The sequence below is a fragment of the Hyperolius riggenbachi genome, chromosome 2 (assembly GCF_040937935.1).
Source record: "Hyperolius riggenbachi isolate aHypRig1 chromosome 2, aHypRig1.pri, whole genome shotgun sequence".
Classification (NCBI taxonomy): domain Eukaryota; kingdom Metazoa; phylum Chordata; class Amphibia; order Anura; family Hyperoliidae; genus Hyperolius; species Hyperolius riggenbachi.
In genome coordinates, this window is record NC_090647.1 from 17,077,884 (window position 1) to 17,098,962 (window position 21,079).

At 48.3% G+C, this 21,079-nt stretch overlaps 1 protein-coding gene across 9 annotated transcripts in view; it reads left to right on the forward strand.

Moving 5' to 3' along the window:
- The window catches only part of STIM1 (stromal interaction molecule 1), a 228,325-nt gene extending 210,382 nt beyond the window's left edge, over window positions 1-17,943 (forward strand). For 2 of the 9 annotated variants that reach the window (XM_068266507.1, XM_068266512.1), the window contains exons 11-13: window positions 3,695-3,769; window positions 10,696-11,098; window positions 16,886-17,943. In XM_068266507.1, the coding sequence (XP_068122608.1) occupies window positions 3,695-3,769; window positions 10,696-11,098; window positions 16,886-17,372 (965 nt within the window). In that variant the 3' untranslated portion in view covers window positions 17,373-17,943. Of the gene's footprint in view, window positions 1-3,694; window positions 3,770-10,692; window positions 11,099-16,885 lie in introns of all 9 variants that reach the window. The other 7 variants (XM_068266508.1, XM_068266513.1, XM_068266509.1 and 4 more) reach the window with 7 other exon arrangements.
- The last annotated feature ends 3,136 nt before the right edge of the window (window positions 17,944-21,079 follow it).

Genomic DNA, 21,079 nt, shown 5'->3' on the forward strand with positions numbered 1-21,079 from the left:
CACTCTTCCATAAAGGCCAATTTTGTGCAGTGCATGACTAATAGTTGTCCTATGGAAAGATTCCCCCACCTGAGCTGTAGATCTCTGCAGTTCGTCCAGAGTAACAACGGGCCTCTTGACTGCATTTCTGATCAGCGCTCTCCTTGTTTGGCCTGTGAGTTTAGGTGGATGGCCTTGTCTTGGTAGGTTTACAGTTGTGCCATACTCCTTCCATTTCTGAATGATCGCTTGAACAGTGCTCCATGGGATGTTCAAGGCTTTGGAAATCTTTTGTAGCCTAAGCCTGCTTTAAATTTCTCAATAACTTGATCCCTGACCTGTCTTGTGTGTTCTTTGGACTTCATGGTGTTGTTGCTCCCAATTTTCTCTTCTGAGGCCGTCACAGAGCAGCTGTATTTGTACTGACATTAGATTACACACAGGTGCACTCTATTTAGTCATTAGCACTCATCAGGCAATGTCTATAGGCAACTGACTGAATTCCAATAAAATTGATTCATGTTTGTGGCAGTAATATGACAAAATGTGGAAAACTTCAAGAGGTCCGAATACTTTTGCAACCCACTGTACCTAGGCATACACAGGGACAGCAGTAAGTATAGTCAGATAACACAAGCTCCGCCCCTGAGGAATGCAGGATTAGGGTAACCTCTGTAAGGTTCTTCCTCTTATACCTAGGCATACACAGGGACAACACGAAGTATAGACAGATAACACAAGCCCCGCCTCTGAGGATTGTGCAGGATTAAGGTAACATCTATACAGAATCAGTTGGATCAGTCAAAACCAGCCTTATCAGCCTGACGGCAGCCTGTACTCACAAGCAAACTGTTGTCATAACGACCCGTCGTTTAAAAAAACTCAGCATGTGTACGCGCCTTAACAGACAGTCTTCTCCTTCGCACAAACAGATAAGTAATAAGAAAATCCTTCTGTGTGACAGAGAATTGTCAGATAAAGAGGGCACAGTAGTCTGCACAGTGCTGTGAATTCTCCCTGTTCATTGCATAGTACTGACAGTCCCAGCAAAATGGCGGCGCCCATACAAGCAGAGGAAAAAAAAATTACAGGAATTATAATTCCGCCAGTGTAAAGAAGCAAAGGTGAAGGTGAGGTGCAGATGATGTCACATATATTTAAAGTGTGCCTTAAGGGAGATGTGAACTTATAGCTATGCAATATCACCTTGATACTGCCCCCTGATCACCTTCCATTACTGACTTGTCCCGCGCCGTATCAGGTTTATGTCCCGCCTTTTCTCATGAGCCTGCCTGGCTCCGCCTATTGGCCCACTGATTGCGGTTCTGCATCTGGTCTGTTAGGTTTGCTGGTCCTGTAATACTCTGCCTGATGTTAATCACTTTTGTTGTTGCCGTGGTGATTTTGTTGTGATTAGCGATGGTGACTTTATCCGCGGATCGCTGGAGATCAGTCGCTCCTGTCCTGAGGATGTCCAGCCCGGACAAACGCGTAAGTACCTCCGTGTCTGCTCAGAGTACGCCGGACCTTTGCCGGTTACTGCCAAGCAGATCCACAGCATCGTGTATGAAGTGTCTAATTGTACGGCAAACAATCAGCTTCTCCTTTCCTTGTTACTAGGGCGGGTTAGAGCGGTTATGGAGGATGCTGATTGGTTGCTAGAAGATAAACTGTTTCACAATCAGACACTTTGTACGCAGCCCAGGGAGAAAAATGTGTGACAGGTGCTCTGTTCCTGCAAAGAGGTCACACAAGGGACTTGCGTGTAGGGCAGGGATGTCAAACTCAAATACAAAGTGGGCTGAAATTGAGCTCTGGGACCTAGTCACAGGCCACCTCTCTTCCTTATAAAGTTTCCTGGTGTCTAGTGGCCCACCTCCTTCCCCTATAGGGTTCCCTGGTGTCTAATGGCCCTCCCCTATACTGTTCCCTGGTGTCTAATGGCCTACATCCCTCCCCTATAGTGTTCCCTGGTGTCTAGTGGCCCCCCTCTTTCCCCTATAGGGTCTCCTGGTGTCCAGTGGCCCACCTCCTTCCCCTATAGGGTTCCCTGGTGTCTAGTGGTTTTCTCTCCCTCCACTATACAATTCTCTGATGTTTAGTTTTCCTCTCTCCCTCCCCTATACAGTTCCCTGGTGTCTAGTGGCCCCCTTCTTTTTTCCCAATACAGTTCCCTGGTGTCTAGTGGCCCCCTCCATCTCCAATACAGTTCCCTGGTCTCTAGTGCGTTCCCCCTCCCCATATGGCTTCTCTGGTGATCTAGGGCTTGCCCTCCAATATAACTTTTTCGGTGGTCTAGAGTGGGCCAAACATAATGCAAATCTGATGGTTCCGAGGGCCAGATTTAGCCCATGGGCCGGAGTTTGACATGTAGGGGGTCCGGTGAGGTAACTGCCAGATCAGTGAGGAATGCACATCATAATGCCACATGCTGATATAGTCTACCCCTAAAGGGCTACTCCACCTAGGAATTCTGTTTATGGTGGAGGCGGGAGAGATCGACTCGTCGTAATAAAATTCTATTAAATTGGAAGATTGATTGGGATCCAGTGATTTTATTGATTGTATGTTGATCGGACAAGTCCATCGGTTATCACATCGAGTTACAGGCTCGCGATCAGCATTTACTTCACACGGTCTACGGCTAACCGCAACATCCGTGCAATCAGCGTTCAATCGGGTCGCTTGTGAAATCTGATCGTTATCCTATGGTTCAAGGGTGTGAAACGATCAATATTTTCCCATCGATGCGAATTACGGCTAATGCTGGGCGTACGTCCCGTAGCGTCTGCCTGGTACAGAGGGTCAGTGAGATGCTAAGAATTCTGGGCTGCATGCAAGTTTTATGCAATTTGTATGCAACACCTTACTGAGCCAATCAGAATCACTTCCTGTAGATTTGGTAGAGCGTTTCATACATGCGAGTCGATTGGCATCTCACTGACCCTCCCTATTGGTAACTAGATAACTTTAAAGTGTACCTGTAGTGAAGTAAAGTGTCCCAAGCGGGTTGTCACCTCAATAGAAGTACTCACAAAGGTGGGTTGCAATCCCTGCAGCCACCCTATAGGCTTGTGGGAATAAAAAGTCCCCGCTCAGTTGTCCAAACAAAAACTGGATACTGAATGCTTGCTCTCCTAGACCTAGAAGACTGTTTAGTTGAGACTGAAACGCTATAAAATACTAGAACTAGACAGGTTGCTACGGTGGCAGCGCCCGGTATGTCTATAGTAGGACTGTAGCTGTATATTATGTATAATGTCTCTAATCAAAGAAGGTGTAAAAGAGGCAATTGCTTACAGAAGACAACGCGTTTCATGGGCACTCAACCGCTTCCTCGGATCAATTGGGATTCGATTCAATTCAATCTTTTTCTGGTGTCCTATCTTCTAGAGAGGTAATTGATTACGTCTTTTACACCTTATTCGATAACAGATATTATGCATAATATACAGCTACAGTTCTTCTATAGACATACCGGACGCCCCCACCATAGCAAACACGAAAGCTCGGCATGACAGCCAGGCAACCGGCATTGTTTATAAGTGAATGAACATGGCAGCCTCCATATCCCTCTCACCTCCCATTCCTTATAAGCAGACTTTTAGCATTGAATGGGTTTATACAGAAGTTTGTAGCTACTCTGAGCACTGATAAGGCGGCATTTACTGAAACAAGCCCCTCCCTCACTCTTCTTCCCCATTGGTTGAGACAGATGCCGCGTGGCTGATGGGACGCAGGTACAACGAGCGCCCTTCTACCTGCTCCGAGGACTCCGCGCTCTGGAAGTGTACGGGTTTGCCGTCCTGTCTTATGTCACTCGTAGAATGAAACTTGTCACTTACTGTCCTCTGTAACAGAACACTTTCCTCCTCCTCCAGCTGCCAGCTCACGCCAAGCTCCCGGCTAACACTGTCCATTGAGGGGTACAGACGGTCCCGGCTAACACTGTCTATTGAGGGGTACAGACGGTCCCAGCTAACACTGTCTATTGAGGGGTACAGACGGTCCCGGCTAACACTGTCCATTGAGGGGTACAGACGGTCCCAGCTAACACTGTCCATTGAGGGATACAGACGGTCCCGGCTAACACTGTCCATTGAGGGGTACAGACGGTCCCAGCTAACACTGTCCATTGAGGGATACAGACGGTCCCGGCTAACACTGTCCATTGAGGGGTACAGACGGTCCCAGCTAACACTGTCCATTGAGGGATACAGACGGTCCCAGCTAACACTGTCCATTGAGGAGTACAGCCGGTCACGGCTAACACTGTCCATTGAGGGGTACAGACGGTCCTGGCTAACACTGTCCATTGAGGAGTACAGCCGGTCACGGCTAACACTGTCCATTGAGGGGTACAGACGGTCCTGGCTAACACTGTCCATTGAGGAGTACAGCCGGTCCCGGCTAACACTGTCCATTGAGGGGTACAGACGGTCCCAGCTAACACTGTCCATTGAGGGGTACAGACGGTCCCGGCTAACACTGTCCATTGAGGGGTACAGACGGTCCCGGGGGGTGCACAGGAGGCATATATGTAAAACCTTAATACAAAATAATGCCCTGGCTGCCCTATCTCCCCTGCCTTGTGTACTCACACCTACCGTAAGTGTGCTTCCAATAACCGAGCCTGTAACCAATAATGCAATGCATTCGCTTCTACTGATTTTACTTCTAAATTATGGGTTTGTCAGCGTCATTGTTTACATTACAAAACTGCATCGTCAGACTGATACACACATCCTATTGCAATTGGCCAAATATTGACAAATTTTACCACCTCCATGAAGTGTGAGGACCAACAGATTGTGAATGCTATGAGCAAATTAGGTGTAGGTAATCTCTCATACTACATGGAAGTGGTGAAATTGGTCAGTCAAATTTGAATGTGTGTACCAAGGCTTAAAGTGGATCCGAGATGAACTTTTACTCATTGCATAATTGTGTTCCTTTCATATAGGTTATAGGGCATTCCTAAAGCCAAATACTTTTTTGTTTTGTTTTAATACAGTAATTCCCTATAAACTAAACAAGCCTCGCCCACAGCTCCTTTTGTGCCTTGGCACTCAGTCCCAGGTAGCAAGGGCTTTTGGGAGCTCAGTCTGGGCGGGAGGAGGAGAGGGGACTGGAATTACACACAGGCAAGCTGATAGAATCTCCAGCCCTCAGCCTGCGACAATGTGACTAACAGAACATGGCTGCTGTCATTGTATCACAGGACAGGAATAAATAATCATAAACTGTTGAAGCTGTATGCAGCCACATTTGCTGTGTAAACTATCTAAACTTTAGATAAGATATATCGACAAGTTACTTGTTATAGTTAGTTTTTCATCTCGCATCCACTTTAAGATGGCCATACATCTTCCTATTTTGCAGCCTGATCGACCATCTGATTTGATCCTTTTATTGAATCCAGTAAAAATCTGGGTGCTGGAAAGATCTAAGGTGGAAAGTGCTCGATCAAGTGCGTGGTGGTAACGGTGTTCAATATTGCCACGGACCCCCAGCCACTGTCGTCTCCCCCCCCCCCCCCCCCAAGTGTAAATGTCCCGCGTCTCCCCCAGTTCCCGTGCAGTGTAAAACCTCACCTGCCCCGCTGGTGCGTCTCCCAGCCTCCCCTGCCAGGCGTGCGTGTGACGCCACAAACTCACCACATGGTGGCGCTCCAGGGTGACCGCGGAGGAGGCCCGGGAGACTTGGAGATAGCAGACAACAGAAAATACTGCAGCTAGTTTACGATTAGATATAGCAAACGGATAAGAATTGATGCACACCTGATGCTGTGTATAGTACAATGCAGCCTCCGGATCAGATAGAAATCCAGTGTCCATATACGGTAATTCAACAGGTGGTCAGTCCAGGAGCATCACACATAATATATTCCAAAACTTTTCATGAATCCCCTTAGGGAAATAAGAAAAAACATATTAAAAAAATATACTTATCAGGCACAGGTGACGGTAATGAGAGGTGTGGAGGAGGGTTGACGTCCGTTTCGCCCAACAATCTGGGCTTCCTCAAGACCCGCCTCCCATTGCCATCTGTGCCTGATAAGGATATGTTTTTTATGCACTGCTTGTTGCAATTTTTACTACCCTAAGGGGATTTCTTAAAATATATACTGTATGCGTAGTGCTCCTGGATTAGTATTGGGGGAGAGACAACTAAAGGCCCGTGACCCACCATGCGTTTCCCCGATAGCTGGCATTTTTTTTTCTTTGAACCATGAGCGATCGTTTCCACGATCTCGTGATGTGGGTGCAGGCGCGCAGCCACCGTTTAGCATCGCAGGTCGATCCCGTCTGTCACAGCGGATCTTTCAGATCCCCCATAACTCCGCTTCATGCTCGACGTGTAACCTCGCGTGACGTCTCCTGCGGCTGTAGCGTTAGACTGTACCTACTGGTGGTGACAGGCCTTTGTCTTATAAAGGAGGTAGAGTAACTGAAGCAAGTGTATTGCATTCTTAGTCACTGCTCCATTTAGAATGTAAGCACACTTAAAGAGACACTGAAGCGAAAAAAAAATGATGATATTATGATTTGTATGTGTAGCACAGCTAAGAAATAAAACATTAAGATCAGATACATCAGTCTAATTGTTTCCAGTACAGGAAGAGTTGAGAAACTCCAGTTGTTATCTCTATGCAAACAAGCCATTAAGCTCTCCGACTAAGTTAGTCCTGGAGAGGGCTGTTATCTGACTTTTATTATCTCAACTGTTAGTGGACTATTTACTTTTCCTCTGGCAGAGGAGAGGTCATTACTTCACAGACTGCTCTGAAAGACTAATTTTGAATGCTGAGTGTTGTGTAATGTGCATATATTATAGAATAATGCAATGTTAGAAAAAACACTATAGACCTGAAAATAAAAGTATGAGAATATTTTCTTTGCTGCTAATCTTCTAGTAATTATTCATAGTACTCAACCAATTCACTATATCATATTTTTTTTTTTCGCTTCAGTGTCTCTTTAAGTTTAAATATATTAACATTCAAGGCTACTGTACACACACATGACTAAAGTCGTCTGAGGTGGGCGATAACCACTGGCTCAGATGATAATCAGGGGTGTACAGTAGACCCCAACTGCTGCCCCGCAAGCGATCCACCTGTTGGATCAACTTGGCCGACCGCTGGCCAACTCTTTTGTGGCGTGGCTAGCCCCGCCCGCCACGTGATGTCACGCACACACCCTGCTCCGTTGTCCCTTCGCCCGCCCCGCATAGCAACAGAATGCATTGTCAGCTATACCGCTGACTGTGTCCTTTATGCCCAGACCAGCTATCTGCGAGGGATCGGGTACTGATCCCCAAAGGTGATATCAGTCAAAGGCGTGTATACAGCATTAAGGTGGCCACTAACGACAACATTTGCCAAACGATCGTTTATGAACGATTCTTCGTATGAACGTTTGGAAATGATAGTTGGGACCACTAACCGTCAAAATTCTCCTAACCAATCAGTCTGACGGGATCAATGTGAAATTCTGATCGATTTCATTCATCTAATCAGATTGGTTAGGAGATTTTTTTTCCATTAGTGGTCACAAACTACAGGGTGGGCCATTTATATGGATACACCTTATCTATGGATACACCCCATATACCACACCATACCATCAATTTTTGTTTTGTTCCAACAGTCTTGGAGGGATCTAGCCAATGTGGGTTAGTGTAAGACCAATAGCGGTGGTTTTGTTTAACGTCACCATTCACATAAAATGGTGTATCCATATAAATGGCCCACCCTGTATAATTTCTGATCGTTCATATGAAAAATCTGTAATAAACGATCTTTCAGCAAATTGTATCATTAGTGGCCACCTTTAGAAAGAGTTGCTATAGAAATCTGATAAGATGCTCACAGGTTGTCACAATAGAGGGAAATGCAGCAAAATGTTAAGGGAACAGCGCCCCCTGGTGGCCCTTTTAGCTCTTCTCCTGTTCTGTGCAATGGAGAGGAGAGGGATGAGGACAAGCAGGCGTTATTCTGCTAGCAGCATCTATAATAGCTGAGCACTGAAGATTCTCCAGCACATGATGGGTTACTGAAGCGGGATTAATCGACACTCAGGGGCGTCTGTACATAGACTGTCACCCAACGTGATCACAAGCGCTTGCTGTTTATTGGTCTACATTTCCTGTTCTCATGACTAAGGATGTTCAGCCAGATGCATATATCTCCAAGTTTATAGAATTTTTATTCAGATTTTATGCAAATATGCAAAGCTTGGAATCTGACCAATCAGACGTAGCCGCTGTTGGGTGTGATTGGGGCATTCACAAGCTGAATGACTTTGCATAAACTTTGCATGACCCTGGAATTATCCACCTCTCATTGGACATTCCTACTGACGACCAGAACTGGTCAGTTCCCTCAGAAGTCATGAAAAACCAAGGGAATTATTCATCAGGTGACTGACTCCTACTTCGCTGATTGGCTGCTCGTTTGGCCACTCAGGAACTGAAGGTGGATCATGATCATAAGTAGCCAATCATGGAAGAACGATTTGATCGATAAATGGATCACCTGGTTCTCTATGAACTTGTCCTTGGAGGTTCGATCCTCTCTGCTGGGAATTGTTGAGGTTCCACTTTCATCCATGGTGGTTACGGTTCCAGGAAGCCTGAGTCATCACTAGTTAGGTTATAGACACCAACCTGGGAGCTGTTCTGTCGCTTCCCCACATCATCCAAAGCCATTCTAACTGGAGTTGGGTTCTCTGGAGGGCGAGAAGTGTTTAAGAATAGACCAAGTAAAATTGTGATGTTGGCACACCAAATCAGTAATCAAAACAGTTTAATGAGATTCAAAATTTATAATCCGCTTCAAAACGTCCAAGCATCCCTTTGTCAAGGCAATAGAATAGTACGAACAGTACTCGCCAAAAGGCGATGTGCTTAGTTCCCTGGCGCCTAGCGCTCTGCCAAGGAACGAAGTGTCCCTGGGGTCTAGAGCACTATAAATTGGGTGGATTATAGATTTTGCATCTCAATAAAATGTTTTGATTATTGATTTGGTATGCCAACACCAGATTTTTACTTGGACTACGTTTGGTGGTGTTTTGACCACCCAACCTTCAACTTGGCTCACACACTATGGTGTGCAAGACCACATTCTGCGTCTCCTGTTTAAGAATAGAGACTGTCAATGATGTGCAATTAATTCTGCCCTACGCGCAAATTTAAAGGAAACTTTAGACAACGTGAGCTTGACACTCCATGCTTTGCTTGTCAGAATTATTTGCATCCCATTGGCTGTCTTTAGTGAAGAACCATTGGTGTTGGACAGCAGAGGCAAACCAGCTGGAAGTTTTAGCTTGCTCTCTAGCCCCCTCTACAGTTGAAATATGGAATAGGTGCCCAACTTTGGTGAGGTTGTCTTCAGCAACTCACCGTTGCAGTGTAGGCTCCGGGATCTCCAGCAGCTGCTGAGGTGAGAGAATGACCTCTGCATTCACAAAATACACCCCCGTTAGGGCGCAAGAGAACCTCATTGTGTGCTATGAACGGAGTACAGCCTTTAGAATCAAAGGTAATCTCATACTGGTTGGCAATTTGTGGACCAGGACAGTTCTTCTACCCAGACTAAATACTGGAAATTAAAAGAACATCAGGTAATACTTTCCCACTACCAAAAGCGTTGCTTATACTTTTGCCGCTCAGTCGGGTGGCTGTCACAGTCTTGCACGGCTTGAGTTTCTGTAGATGCATGTACACACGGCACTCACGTCTGCATGATGATGCTGGGAGTGGAAGTGAGCTGATCGATTTGCTGCAGATTGTTCCAGCGTATTCCGTAGGTAGGATACACCATTGGTTTGCCCCATTATCGTGCTCCTCGCGAGTTCTAACAGGCTAGAAAATTACGAATATACAGCATACACCCTGCAACGCCTCCGAGATCGACACATTCTCCTACAGAGCAGGGCGTGGCAACCAGACAGGTGGGGCCGTACATCAGAAACCTTTCCAATGTTCATCAAATTTTCATCAACTCAAAATTATTGAATTAAATCATACGTATTGATAGATATACAACTTTGAAACTTCTCTCAAGGAAATGACAATAAAGGACTTATTTTATCATTGGTGCCAGTTCAAATGTTGGAACTCTTGTTTGCCAATGCCCGACTTACTGGCAGTGAAACGCCTAGAGCTGGAATGACGAACTCCAGTCCTCAGGGATTGAGGTTCTTACACTTTTTTTTGGCACAGCTCAATAAATCGATGGGACTGAATCATGGAAGGGTGTGGTTCATCAAGTCACACTTATTATTCTTTGTCCATCCCAAACACTGGCATGAACATGGCCCTCCAAGACAGGAGTTCTATGCCTGTGGTCTAGACCAACTAGAGATGTAGAGTGCTTTCCACCCATTAGGCAAACTTATCTTAAAGTGCACGCACTGTGCCTTATACGATTTCAGAAGTTCCGAGCCCTGTATTGCACAGATCTTTCAGAAGAAATATTTTGCAATTAAAATTTTGAGACCTTGCAGGGTGCTTCTAGAACCTACAGGAGGTGAGATTTTGGTGGAGCACAAACCAGATGATTTATAGGGTAGCTTTAGTGACGTCACATACATCATTATTGATGGTCTTCTGAGGTCCTGCAGCCAGTCAATCAGCTCATCTTTCTAGCCCATGAAAGCAGATCTGTTGTTACCTCATCTCATTTTATCTTCTGGTTTTTTTCCCCAGCAGCACCTAACCTAAGCAGCATCCGGCAGCGACACGTGGATTCGGGACTCTCGACGCTGGGATCTCAAAGGTTGGTAGAAGGTTACGTTGTTGGCCAAACCGAGGCCTCCCCACCGGCTGTCCATTACCGACCGAGCAAAATGTCTCTCCACCGAATGCGCAGCCTCTCTCACGGACAGTCTTTCAGCTCTGATCATCACCCATCCAGCTCTTCTTCCAATGCATCCTCCACTCCTTTCTCTTCTACTCCTCCTCCACCACCACCTCTTCCAGTTGGCTCTCATCCTGTCTACTATCACCACTCCACCACTTACTATCTGCAGATGGACTCCCTTCCTGATCTGCCCCCTCCAGATGTCACCACAGGGGTGCCTTGTCGCTCCCCCAGCGTTGGGTATTGCTGCATGTGTGTGCCTCTTGAATCCCGCTATAAACCCTAACCTGAGATTTTCCCACTCCCAGCACTGTTGTACGATTGGTTGTTGAACGCATGAGGTTTGGACCCCTTTCTGCATTTTCTAATACACTAACTTCACAGTTCTATGGAACCTGAAGCTGGAGGGATATGGAGACTTTCATGTTTATTTCCTATTAAGCAATACCTGTAGCCTGGCTGTCCTGCTGGTCCTGTGTCTCTAATACTTTGTCATAGACCCTGAACAAGCATGCAGCAGATCAGGTGCTCTGACAGACTGGATTAGCTGCATGCTTGTTTCAGGTATGTGATTCAGCTACTACTGCAGCCAAAGAGATCAACAGGACTGCCAGACAATTGGTATTGCTTAAAAGGAAATAAATATGGCAGCCTCAAAATACTTCTCATTTCTGGTTCCCTTTTAGTAGGTATGCTGAAGAAAATTCAATTTTTTTCATCTTAAACTTCTCAGTCTCCCCAAAGGGCAGAACGCCATCCATTCTTATTTCTTTTTTAGGATAGTGTAAGGAAGGTTGTTATATATTCATTACTGAGGACAACTATTCTGATCATGGATCACAAGGTTCAGCAGTGTATCGTCAGCTGCAGCGTCAGGCTGGGGGGTGTCAACAATAGCTGGGAGACTCTAGCATCAGACTGGGAGGAGTCAGCAGTATGTGGGAGCCCTCAGCTGTAGCGTCAGGCTGGGGGGAGGAGTCATCAGAATATGGGGGTACTCTCATCTGCTGCGGAGGGAGGGTGGTCAGCAGTATATGGTTGACTCTCAGTTGTAGCGTCAGTTGAGGGGGAGTGCCAGCAGTATACGGGAGGACTCTCAGCTCTGGGGGGGGGGGGGGGGGGGGGACTCTCGGCTGTTGCCGTGGGAAGGGGGGGGGTCAACAGTATATGGGGAACTCAGCTGCAGCATCAGGTAGGTGGGGGGTTTAACAGTATGGACTCTCAGCTGTAGTGTCAGTTTGGGGGAGGGGGTTCAGCAGTATATGGGGGGACTGTTGTGGGGGGTCAGCAGTATATGGCGGACTCTCAGCTGTAACATCCATCAGTTTGGGGGGTTAGCAGTATATGGGGGGGTGGACTCTCAGCTGCAGCATCAGGTTGGGGAGTCAGCAGTATACGGCAGACTCTCAGCTGTAGCATCCATCAGTTGGGGGGGGGGTTAGCAGTAGATGGGGGGGGGATTCTCAGCTGCAGCATCAGGTCGGGGGTCAGCAGTATACGGTGGACTCTCGGCTGTAGCATCAGTTGGGGGGAGGTGTTTCAGCAGTATATGGGGGGGGGGTCACTCAGCTTAGTAGGGGCGAGGGGGACTCTTGGCTGGTGTGGGGTGGGGGTTCTGAAGTATATGGGAAGTCTCTCAGCTCTGGGGGGGGGGGGGGGGGGGGACTCTTGGCTGTTGTGGGGTGGGGGGTTCAGCAGTATATGTGGAGGACTCCCAGCTGTAGCGTTAATTGGGGGTGGGGGGTAGCATTATATGGGGAGGACTCTGGAGCATCAGGTCAGGGGGTTCAGCAGTATATAGGAGTCTCAGCTCGGGGGGGGGGGGGGGAGCGAGAGGGACTCTCGGCTCTTGCAGGGCGGGGGGTTCAGCAGTATATGGGGGAGGACTCTCAGCTGTAGCGTCAGTTTAGGGGGGGGGGACTCTTAGCTGCAGCATCAGGTTGGGGGGTTCAGCATTATATGGTGGACTCTCAGCTGTAGCGTCAGTTTTTTTGGGGGGGGAGGTGTCAGCAATATATGGGGAGGACTCTCAGCTGTACTGCGTACTCTCATCATTTCCATGTGGAGTGCTTGTTGTGTGCAGCAGTTCAGGTCACATCCGCAGTACACAGCTGGCGGTTTTCCACGCTGGTTCTATACTTAGTCACAGCCTAATCCAGGCCCCCTCCTCAGGGATGCAGATCCTGCTGCAATTAGTAAATTCCCCCACAATCCTCGCTGCTGGGCTACACAACACAGCAGAGGGGGGGGGGGGGGGCTGCTGGGTTACAGGACACAGCGGAGGCCAGGGGGGAGGGGGGCTGCTGGGCTACAGGACACAGTGGAGGCTGGCGGGGGGGCTGCTGGGTTACTGAACACAACGGGGGGGGGGGGGCGGCTGCTGGGTTACAGGACACAGTGGAGGCTGGCGGGGGGGCTGCTGGGTTACTAAACACAACGGAGGCCGGAGGGCTGCTGGGTTACACCACACAGAGGAGGCTGGGGGGTTGCTGGGTTACAGGACACAGCAGAGGAGGGAGGGGGGGCTGCTGGGTTACAGGACACAGTGGAGGCTGGTGGGGGGGGGCTGCTGGGTTACACAACACAGCGGAGGCCGGGGAGGGGGGCTGCTGGGTAACAGGACACAGCAGAGGCGGGGAGAGGGGGGGCAGCCGGGAGTCCCGCAGGAAATCTGGCAGTCCGCCCATCTCACAACTGTTTACCTCAGATTGCTAATGAAGGCCGGGAGGATTATTGTATTATATACGGAGAACAATCTCATTTTCCATCCTGTAAAAGGCCAAACAAAACACAAGACTGATGGCTTCATTAAAGAGGGTTTAATAACCTTTATATGCAAAAGCAGCAGACCTTCCATGGAGTTTACAGCAGATCAAATGCAACTCCAGGAAAAGGCCTCCGCTTCATGGGGTCAGACTTGTGATTCGCACTGCCCAGCTGTACTGCAGAGGCGTGGCTTCTTCTATCGCACTGCCCAGCTGTACTGCAGAGGCGTGGCTTCTATCGCACTGCCCAGCTGTACTGCAGAGGCGGGGCTTCTATCGCTTCATGGGGTCAGTCTTGTGATTCTGACTGCCCAGCTGTACTGCAGAGGCGTGGCTTCTTCTATCGCACTGCCCAGCTGTACTGCAGAGGCGTGGCTTCTATCGCACTGCCCAGCTGTACTGCAGAGGCGGGGCTTCTATCGCTTCATGGGGTCAGTCTTGTGATTCTGACTGCCCAGCTGTACTGCAGAGGTGTGGCTTCTTCTATCGCACTGCCCAGCTGTACTGCAGAGGCGTGGCTTCTATCGCACTGCCCAGCTGTACTGCAGAGGCGGGGCTTCTATCGCACTGCCCAGCTGTACTGCAGAGGCGGGGCTTCTATCGCTTCATGGGGTCAGTCTTGTGATTCTGACTGCCCAGCTGTACTGCAGAGGCGTGGCTTCTTCTATCGCACTGCCCAACTGTACTGCAGAGGCGGGGCTTCTTCTATCGCACTGCCCAGCTGTACTGCAGAGGCGGGGCTTCTATCGCTTCATGCGGTCAGTCTTGTGATTTGCACTTTCCTCTCTCCTTTGGGTTTTCTCCTTTTTAAAAATTCCTCCCCTTAAACACTCACCCTTTCTGATTTCTCTCCTTCTTACGCTCACTCCCCCCTCTCTCCCCACTTACCCTAACCCTCTCCCCCTCCCCATTACTTGTGCCCCCTTCCGACCTCATTATCCCACTTTCCAACCCCGCTTCCTTCCACAACCTCCCCTCCCGCTTCATCTCACCCTCACTCCAGTCTAATGGATACTTTACCATACTTTTTACTATACACTTTGCACCTAGGTTTGAAAACCAGGAAAAATATTATAAACCTGGTGTGAGGACATCTTCTAGAGTGTTACAGTACTGCTGGCTCCACTCACCTGTCCGGCCGGCACACTCCTCCCAGTCTTGTGTCATTCTTTCTTCATCATCGCTGGTGCCTCCTCTCTAGGGTAGAATGAGCTGTCCTGCATTTCATTAGTGTAGACTCTGGCTGATCTGTCTTCCAGGAGCCCCCCCTCTCACTTGTATTGGGGTCTGGACTCATCAGATATGGGTGATATTGTAAGAGAACAGATACATTTCAGGATAACATCTCTCCACCTCGGTCTGTTCAGCATGGGTCAGAGGCTTCCTGGAGTGAAAGCGAAACAGAAATATCCCAACCCACTTCAACTGACCTCTAGGGACAGGAGCAGTGACCTTTCCATTGACCTCCTCTGGCGACAGGAGCAGTGACCTATTGAAGAGGTAGTGGGAGAGAAAACACAGGGGGTCCGGATACCCAGCACCATTGGAATATAGGCACTACTATTGACCTGAGGAAGCGGCTCTGGCCGTGAAACGCGTTGTCCTGTGATCCAATAAAAACTGATTTTCTAAGTATATACCTCCATTTGTATACTTCCCGTAAGGGGACATCTAGAAAGTAGGACCACACCATTTTATTACTGAATGCTGTATCTACCGTATAGAGTAAATTATACCATTACCTTTTTACCGGGAGCCTCCTAACACCCCCCCCCCCCCAAAAAAAAAGAAGGTGACCTATTGACCTCTTCTAGGGACAGGAGCTGTGATCTTTCCATTGACCTCCTCTAGGGACAGGAGCAGTTACCTTTTCATTGACCTCCTCTAGGGACAGATAAAGAGTAGAGAAACCGAGAGCCCAATATAGTGTAGTATGTTAAGCATAAATGAAGTAAAGGTTATCGTGAGAAAATTATACTCACAAACATGGGTTACCACACAGGCAACCACTGTATAGGCAGGTGAGGAGATTAGACCTGTCCTCACTCAGGGATAAGAAGTCGCTCTCTGTAGATGCGAAAGGGGGTAGATCACCCCTCCACCAGGGGTGGACACGGTATAGCAGTAGGAGAACAGAGGCGCCAGCAGGATAAAAGTGGATAAAAACTTTAAAATTTGCTGGGAGGAAGTGGTGGACTTACCTCCATAAAGCAGACACGAAAGACTGTCTGAATAGTAGTCACATTTATTAATTAGTACCCCAAAACAGTGCAACGCGTTTCGCAGGCCCAGCCCGCTTCATCAGGCAATAAAAATGGGGACAAGACAGAATTTCAGCAATAGCAGGTGTAGCGCCTCAGCAGGTGAGGCGCTACACCTGCTATTGCTGAAATTCTGTCTTGTCCCCATTTTTATTGCCTGATGAAGCGGGCTGGGCCTGCGAAACGCGTTGCACTGTTTTGGGGTACTAATTAATAAATGTGACTACTATTCAGACAGTCTTTCGTGTCTGCTTTATGGAGGTAAGTCCACCACTTCCTCCCAGCAAATTTTAAAGTTTTTATCCACTTTTATCCTGCTGGCGCCTCTGTTCTCCTACTGCTCCTCTAGGGACAGGAGCAGTGACCTTTCCATGGACCTCCTCTAGGGACAGGAGCAGTGACCTTTCCATTGACCTCCTCTAGGGACAGGAGCAGTGACCTTTCCATTGACCTCCTCTAGGGACAGGAGCAGAGACCTTTCAATTGACCTCCTCTAGGGACAGGAGCAGCGACCTTTCCATTGACCTCATCTAGGGACAGGAGCAGTGACCTTTCCATTGACCTCCTCTAGGGACAGGAGCAGTGACCTTTCCATTGACCTCCTCTAGGACAGGGGCAGTGACCTTTTCATTGACCTCCTCTAGGGACAGGAGCAGTGACCTTTCTATTGACCTCTCCCAGCAGAAGGAGAAATTCTAAGCCCATTAAATTTCGGTAGGCAGAAGAACAGATGCAGTTCCTCTGGGTACAAACTGTCCAAGCCCACCATCATGCTCTGCTACTTATTTTACAACGTTTCTATCTGGATAGGGCACCAAATTTTTTAAGCAACCTGGCAGTGGCCTAGCTAGTCAGTAACCCAAATCCTGGAGGGAACTTGTGTCTGCTACTAACTTGCTACTATATCTTCCTTCCCCTCCACGCAACTAGAATACATTATACTATGGTTTAAGCATGTTGATTATATGTTTGCATTCAGTTTTAAGATTAATATTTTTTTTTCTATCCTGCAGGGACTTGAGTCGCTCAGATTCCGATTCATCCATCCCCTATGTGACTGAGCGAATCAGTAAAGTTCCCAGTGGAAAACTCTCACAGAGGGCCCTGGAAGAGCTGCCGTCCAGCAGCCACACCCCCAACGGCGGGAACCGTCACCTGGAGCTGACTGGCTTGTCCAACCTCCAGCACAGACTGTCGGACAACCCTCAGCTGGAGCAGAAGTTGATGGAGAAGTCCTCCAGCTTAAGCGAGATCAGCATGACCGGGACCATCACGTCCCATTCCGATTCGTCCAGATCTCATAGCCCTAGCTCCACCGAAGCCGAGACTCCGTCCCCGGGCACGGAACCTAAGCACAACCACAAGAGCTCCCGCATCCCCCAGCCGGCAACCAAGAAGAATGCGGCAGAAGAAGACAGCGCCTCAACTGGAGAAGAGAACGACCCAAGCGCCAGTAAAAAGAAGCTGACGCTCAACATCTTCAAGAAGCCAAAGAAATAGTGGACAGTGTTCGTCCCTGAAGAGCAGAGGAACACAGCGGGGTGAAGAGAGTTCTACGGTTGGCGTCATCACCCTCTTGGATGGTGTGGAAGAACGGAGGGAGAGGAAGCTTTGGGGTGGAGGCCAGGCCCCCTATCATTCTCCTCCTTTCCTCGACCTTGCACGTACAATCAGTAACGAATTGTTGCACTGGTGGGGGTACAGGCTGTTCATCCTCATCCCAGTGTCGGGGCTACTGGCTGATCACACTCCCCTTTGCTTTGCCTCGCCCTCAGTAAAAAAAATACAATAAACCGGCTCCTTGCTTTTGCTATGCATGGCTCCCAGGAAGTCTCCTCTTCCTTTTGCCACCAAACGAGAAAACCCCATGTGAGGGCATTGATAGATTTCTACTTGGGACGTGGGTCATTGAGTTTTATTTTGTGGGGGAGGTTTATACGTCCTTTTACTTCATGTTATTTTATTGGTTCTTTGTTTTTCGTTTTTTTTCCCTGTATTCTTTGCTTCGGATGGGCATGCCTATAATACAACGAAAAACACAATAAAAAACAATAAAAGACTATTTATTAAACACTGTGGTCAAGTCGAGTGACGTTGAGGAAAGGTTTGGGGTTATTTTGTCTGAAGTCCTGTTTCGTGTGGCTTCTCACAGGTGCTTTCTATCCGAAATGACCCGACAATCTAAGGGTCCTTCAGAATATGTAGTTTTGGTTTTGCTAACATAGTTAAAGAGGACCTGAACTCTCACAAAGGACAGACAAAAAGCAGAGAGAAATGCACTCTGTATGTATTTAGAGATCTCTCCCTCATCTGTGTCTAACTACAGGTTTAATTTTGTCTCTCAGCTGTGTCAGCTCAGGAATATCGGCAGAGCAGCTAATTGGTAAGCACAGGATGTTAACCCTATGTCTGCTTCCATGAAAGCAGGAAGTAGACGCACTGCAGATGTATTGCAAGATTTATATCAGCTGTAACAAAGAAGTGTTTTTCTTTAAATGGAACCAGAGATGACTGCAATAAAAATCTAAGGCTTCCTCCAGCCCCATCCGCCTGGATCGCTCCCACACCGCCGTCGTCCGCTGCCTGCATCTACAAGAACCGGGTCCCGTCACTGACGTCATCGGAGCCGGGCTACGCAGGAGAAGTGCGCCCTCTACGTATCTCTCCAGCGGCTGCTGCAGAGATACGCAAACAGCGCACTTCTCTTATGCTAGACTGGCTCCGACTGACGGAACAGCGGGGAGCCGGTTCTCGTAGCTGCGGGCAGCGCAGGACGGCGGTGTGGGAGCGAACCAGGCGGATGGGGCTGGAGGAAGCCCCAGGAATGTATACTTTTTTTTTATTTTTTCATCTCTGGTTCACTTAACCTCCCTGGTGTTATGATTATTTCCAGATTTAGGGTCTAAAAGCCATGCAATTTTTTTACAAGCTTTTAGACCCTAAAAACAAGAGAAAAAAACATACCACAGAGAGATCTGCAGCAGCTCCTGAATATAACTCACTCAGGCACGAGATTACCGCTCTGAGCTGCGGATTTCCGGCCCGAGCCTGACTCGGGATTACTGCTAAGGAGGTTACAGGGTATTATGCTGTTGGGTATCTTTTAGAGCAGAGAGGAAGTTCTGAGTTCAGGTCCGATTTAAGCCAGTGTAAGGCCTAAAGCTGCCCATACTCTATGAGATTGATGCACCCACATGGTCACTTGATGGTCATTTTTACCAGTCCGGAGGGAAGATCTTGCTCAATCGGGGGATGCGGCAGTATGCCATTGCCGGAGGAGCCAGTGACTGCCCATGCCCCCCCTCCTACAGGTCTCCCTCCGTATTGCTCCTCAGGGCCCCTGCAGATCAGAGTGTCCTCGCCCGTCTGGCCGGTGTGCTCCCTCTAGTGCGGGTCCTTCCGTCTCCGCGGTGCCGCTCCTCTGTGACCTGGTGGCACGTCAATATGCACATGCTGCTGAGACATGGAGGGGATGCAGGCAGAAGGGTGCAGTCTGGAGGGAGCCCGCCAGCCAGATAGGTTCACACATGAATCTGTTCCGGTCTAGTCCTGTCAGTTTTCTATCAGCTTTGACAGGAATGGAACTGTACACTTTTTATGTGTGATCCTGGCCATAGTGCACTCTGCTGCCACTAGTTCTCTGCAGGGGACAACTATCAATTGAGCGAAGACCTGGGGGTGGTGGTGGTGTCACCTGGCTCTGGGGGGTGGGCTGGGGGCGGTCCTAAGATTTGTGATAGATTTTAGCATGAAATATATGTAAAATCTAATTTGTAGTGTGTGGCTGTAATAGATCCGTCTGCTCAGATTTCCATCACTTGGGGATCTATCTTCTGGCTGATTCCATTAATGTATGGCCACCTTAAACATAGCCACTTCGATATGACCGTAAAGCTGTCTATCAATGAGCCAAAATTGTCCAATCTTTCCACTTCTCATTAACAGGAGACTTCCTAAAGTATTCATTCTCTCCGTTTACCCTTCTACTACATGGATATGGGAAGATTGGACAAAAAGGATGTATGATTACTGGGCACAAAGGTTCCCACTAATATACATCTGTTTCCTCCAATACATCTTTAGTCCTCGGCTGAAATGCAGGAATTGGAGGACAAAGTGGGGAGTGTGAAGCATTTAAAACATTAGGAGATGAGAGAGAGAAGTATGACTGGCCCTCTCTGAAGCCCCGACATAAAGGGACACCTGAGGTCAGAGGGATATGGAGGCTGCCATATTTATTTTGTTTTAAACAATACCAGTTGCCTGGCTGTCCTGCTGATCCTCTGCCTCTAATACTTTTAGCCCTAGCCCCTGAACAAGCATGCAGCAGATCAGATGGTCAGACTGAAGTTTGACTGGATTAGCTGCATGCTTGTTTATGGTGTTCCTCAAACACTACTGCAGCCAGGCAACTGGTATTGTTTAACAGGAAACAAATATGGAAGCCTTGCTTTAGGTTCCCTTTAAGTGTTGCCTCTAAATGTCCTCTCATCTCTGGCGAGGCCCCGACACTAGCCCTCCACCTTACCCTGACTGGTATTTGAAATTTTGAAACAAATTAACTTCCAGAACAAACCTTTTAGGTGATTGTGGGAAAGAAAAACAAAGGCACCCGTGATGCCCAAAATAACTTCCCCGTTTTGTCACTGCCTGCTATTATTATTATGTATGTAGCACTGCAAGGCGAGAGAGATAACCAGTCAAAGAGATGTAAGCAGGGGAACGGACAGCCACAGTGTCAGTGGTGTAAATGGGAGAGGGGACAGCCACTGTGTCAGGTGTAAGCAGGGGAGGGGACAGTTCCGGTGTCAGAGAGCAGTAAGCAGGGGAAGGACCCAGATGCATGTCAGAAAGGTGTAAGCAGAGGAGTGGACAGCTGCAGTGTGAGAGAATTGTAAGCATGGGGAGGACTCAGCTGTAGTGTCAGAGAGGTGTAAACGGGGGGAGGGGACAGACAGTGTCAGGTGTAAGCAGGGGAAGGGACAGCCACAGTGTCAGAGTGGTGTAACTGGGAGAGGGGACAGTCACTGTGTCAGGTGTAAGCAGGGGAAGGAACAGCCACAGTGTCAGAGTGGTGTAACTGGGAGAGGGGACAACCACTGTGTCAGGTGTAAGCAAGGGAAGGAACAGCCACAGTGTCAGAGTGGTGTAACTGGGAGAGGGGACAGCCACTGTGTCAGGTGTAAGCAGGGGAAGGGACAGTTCTG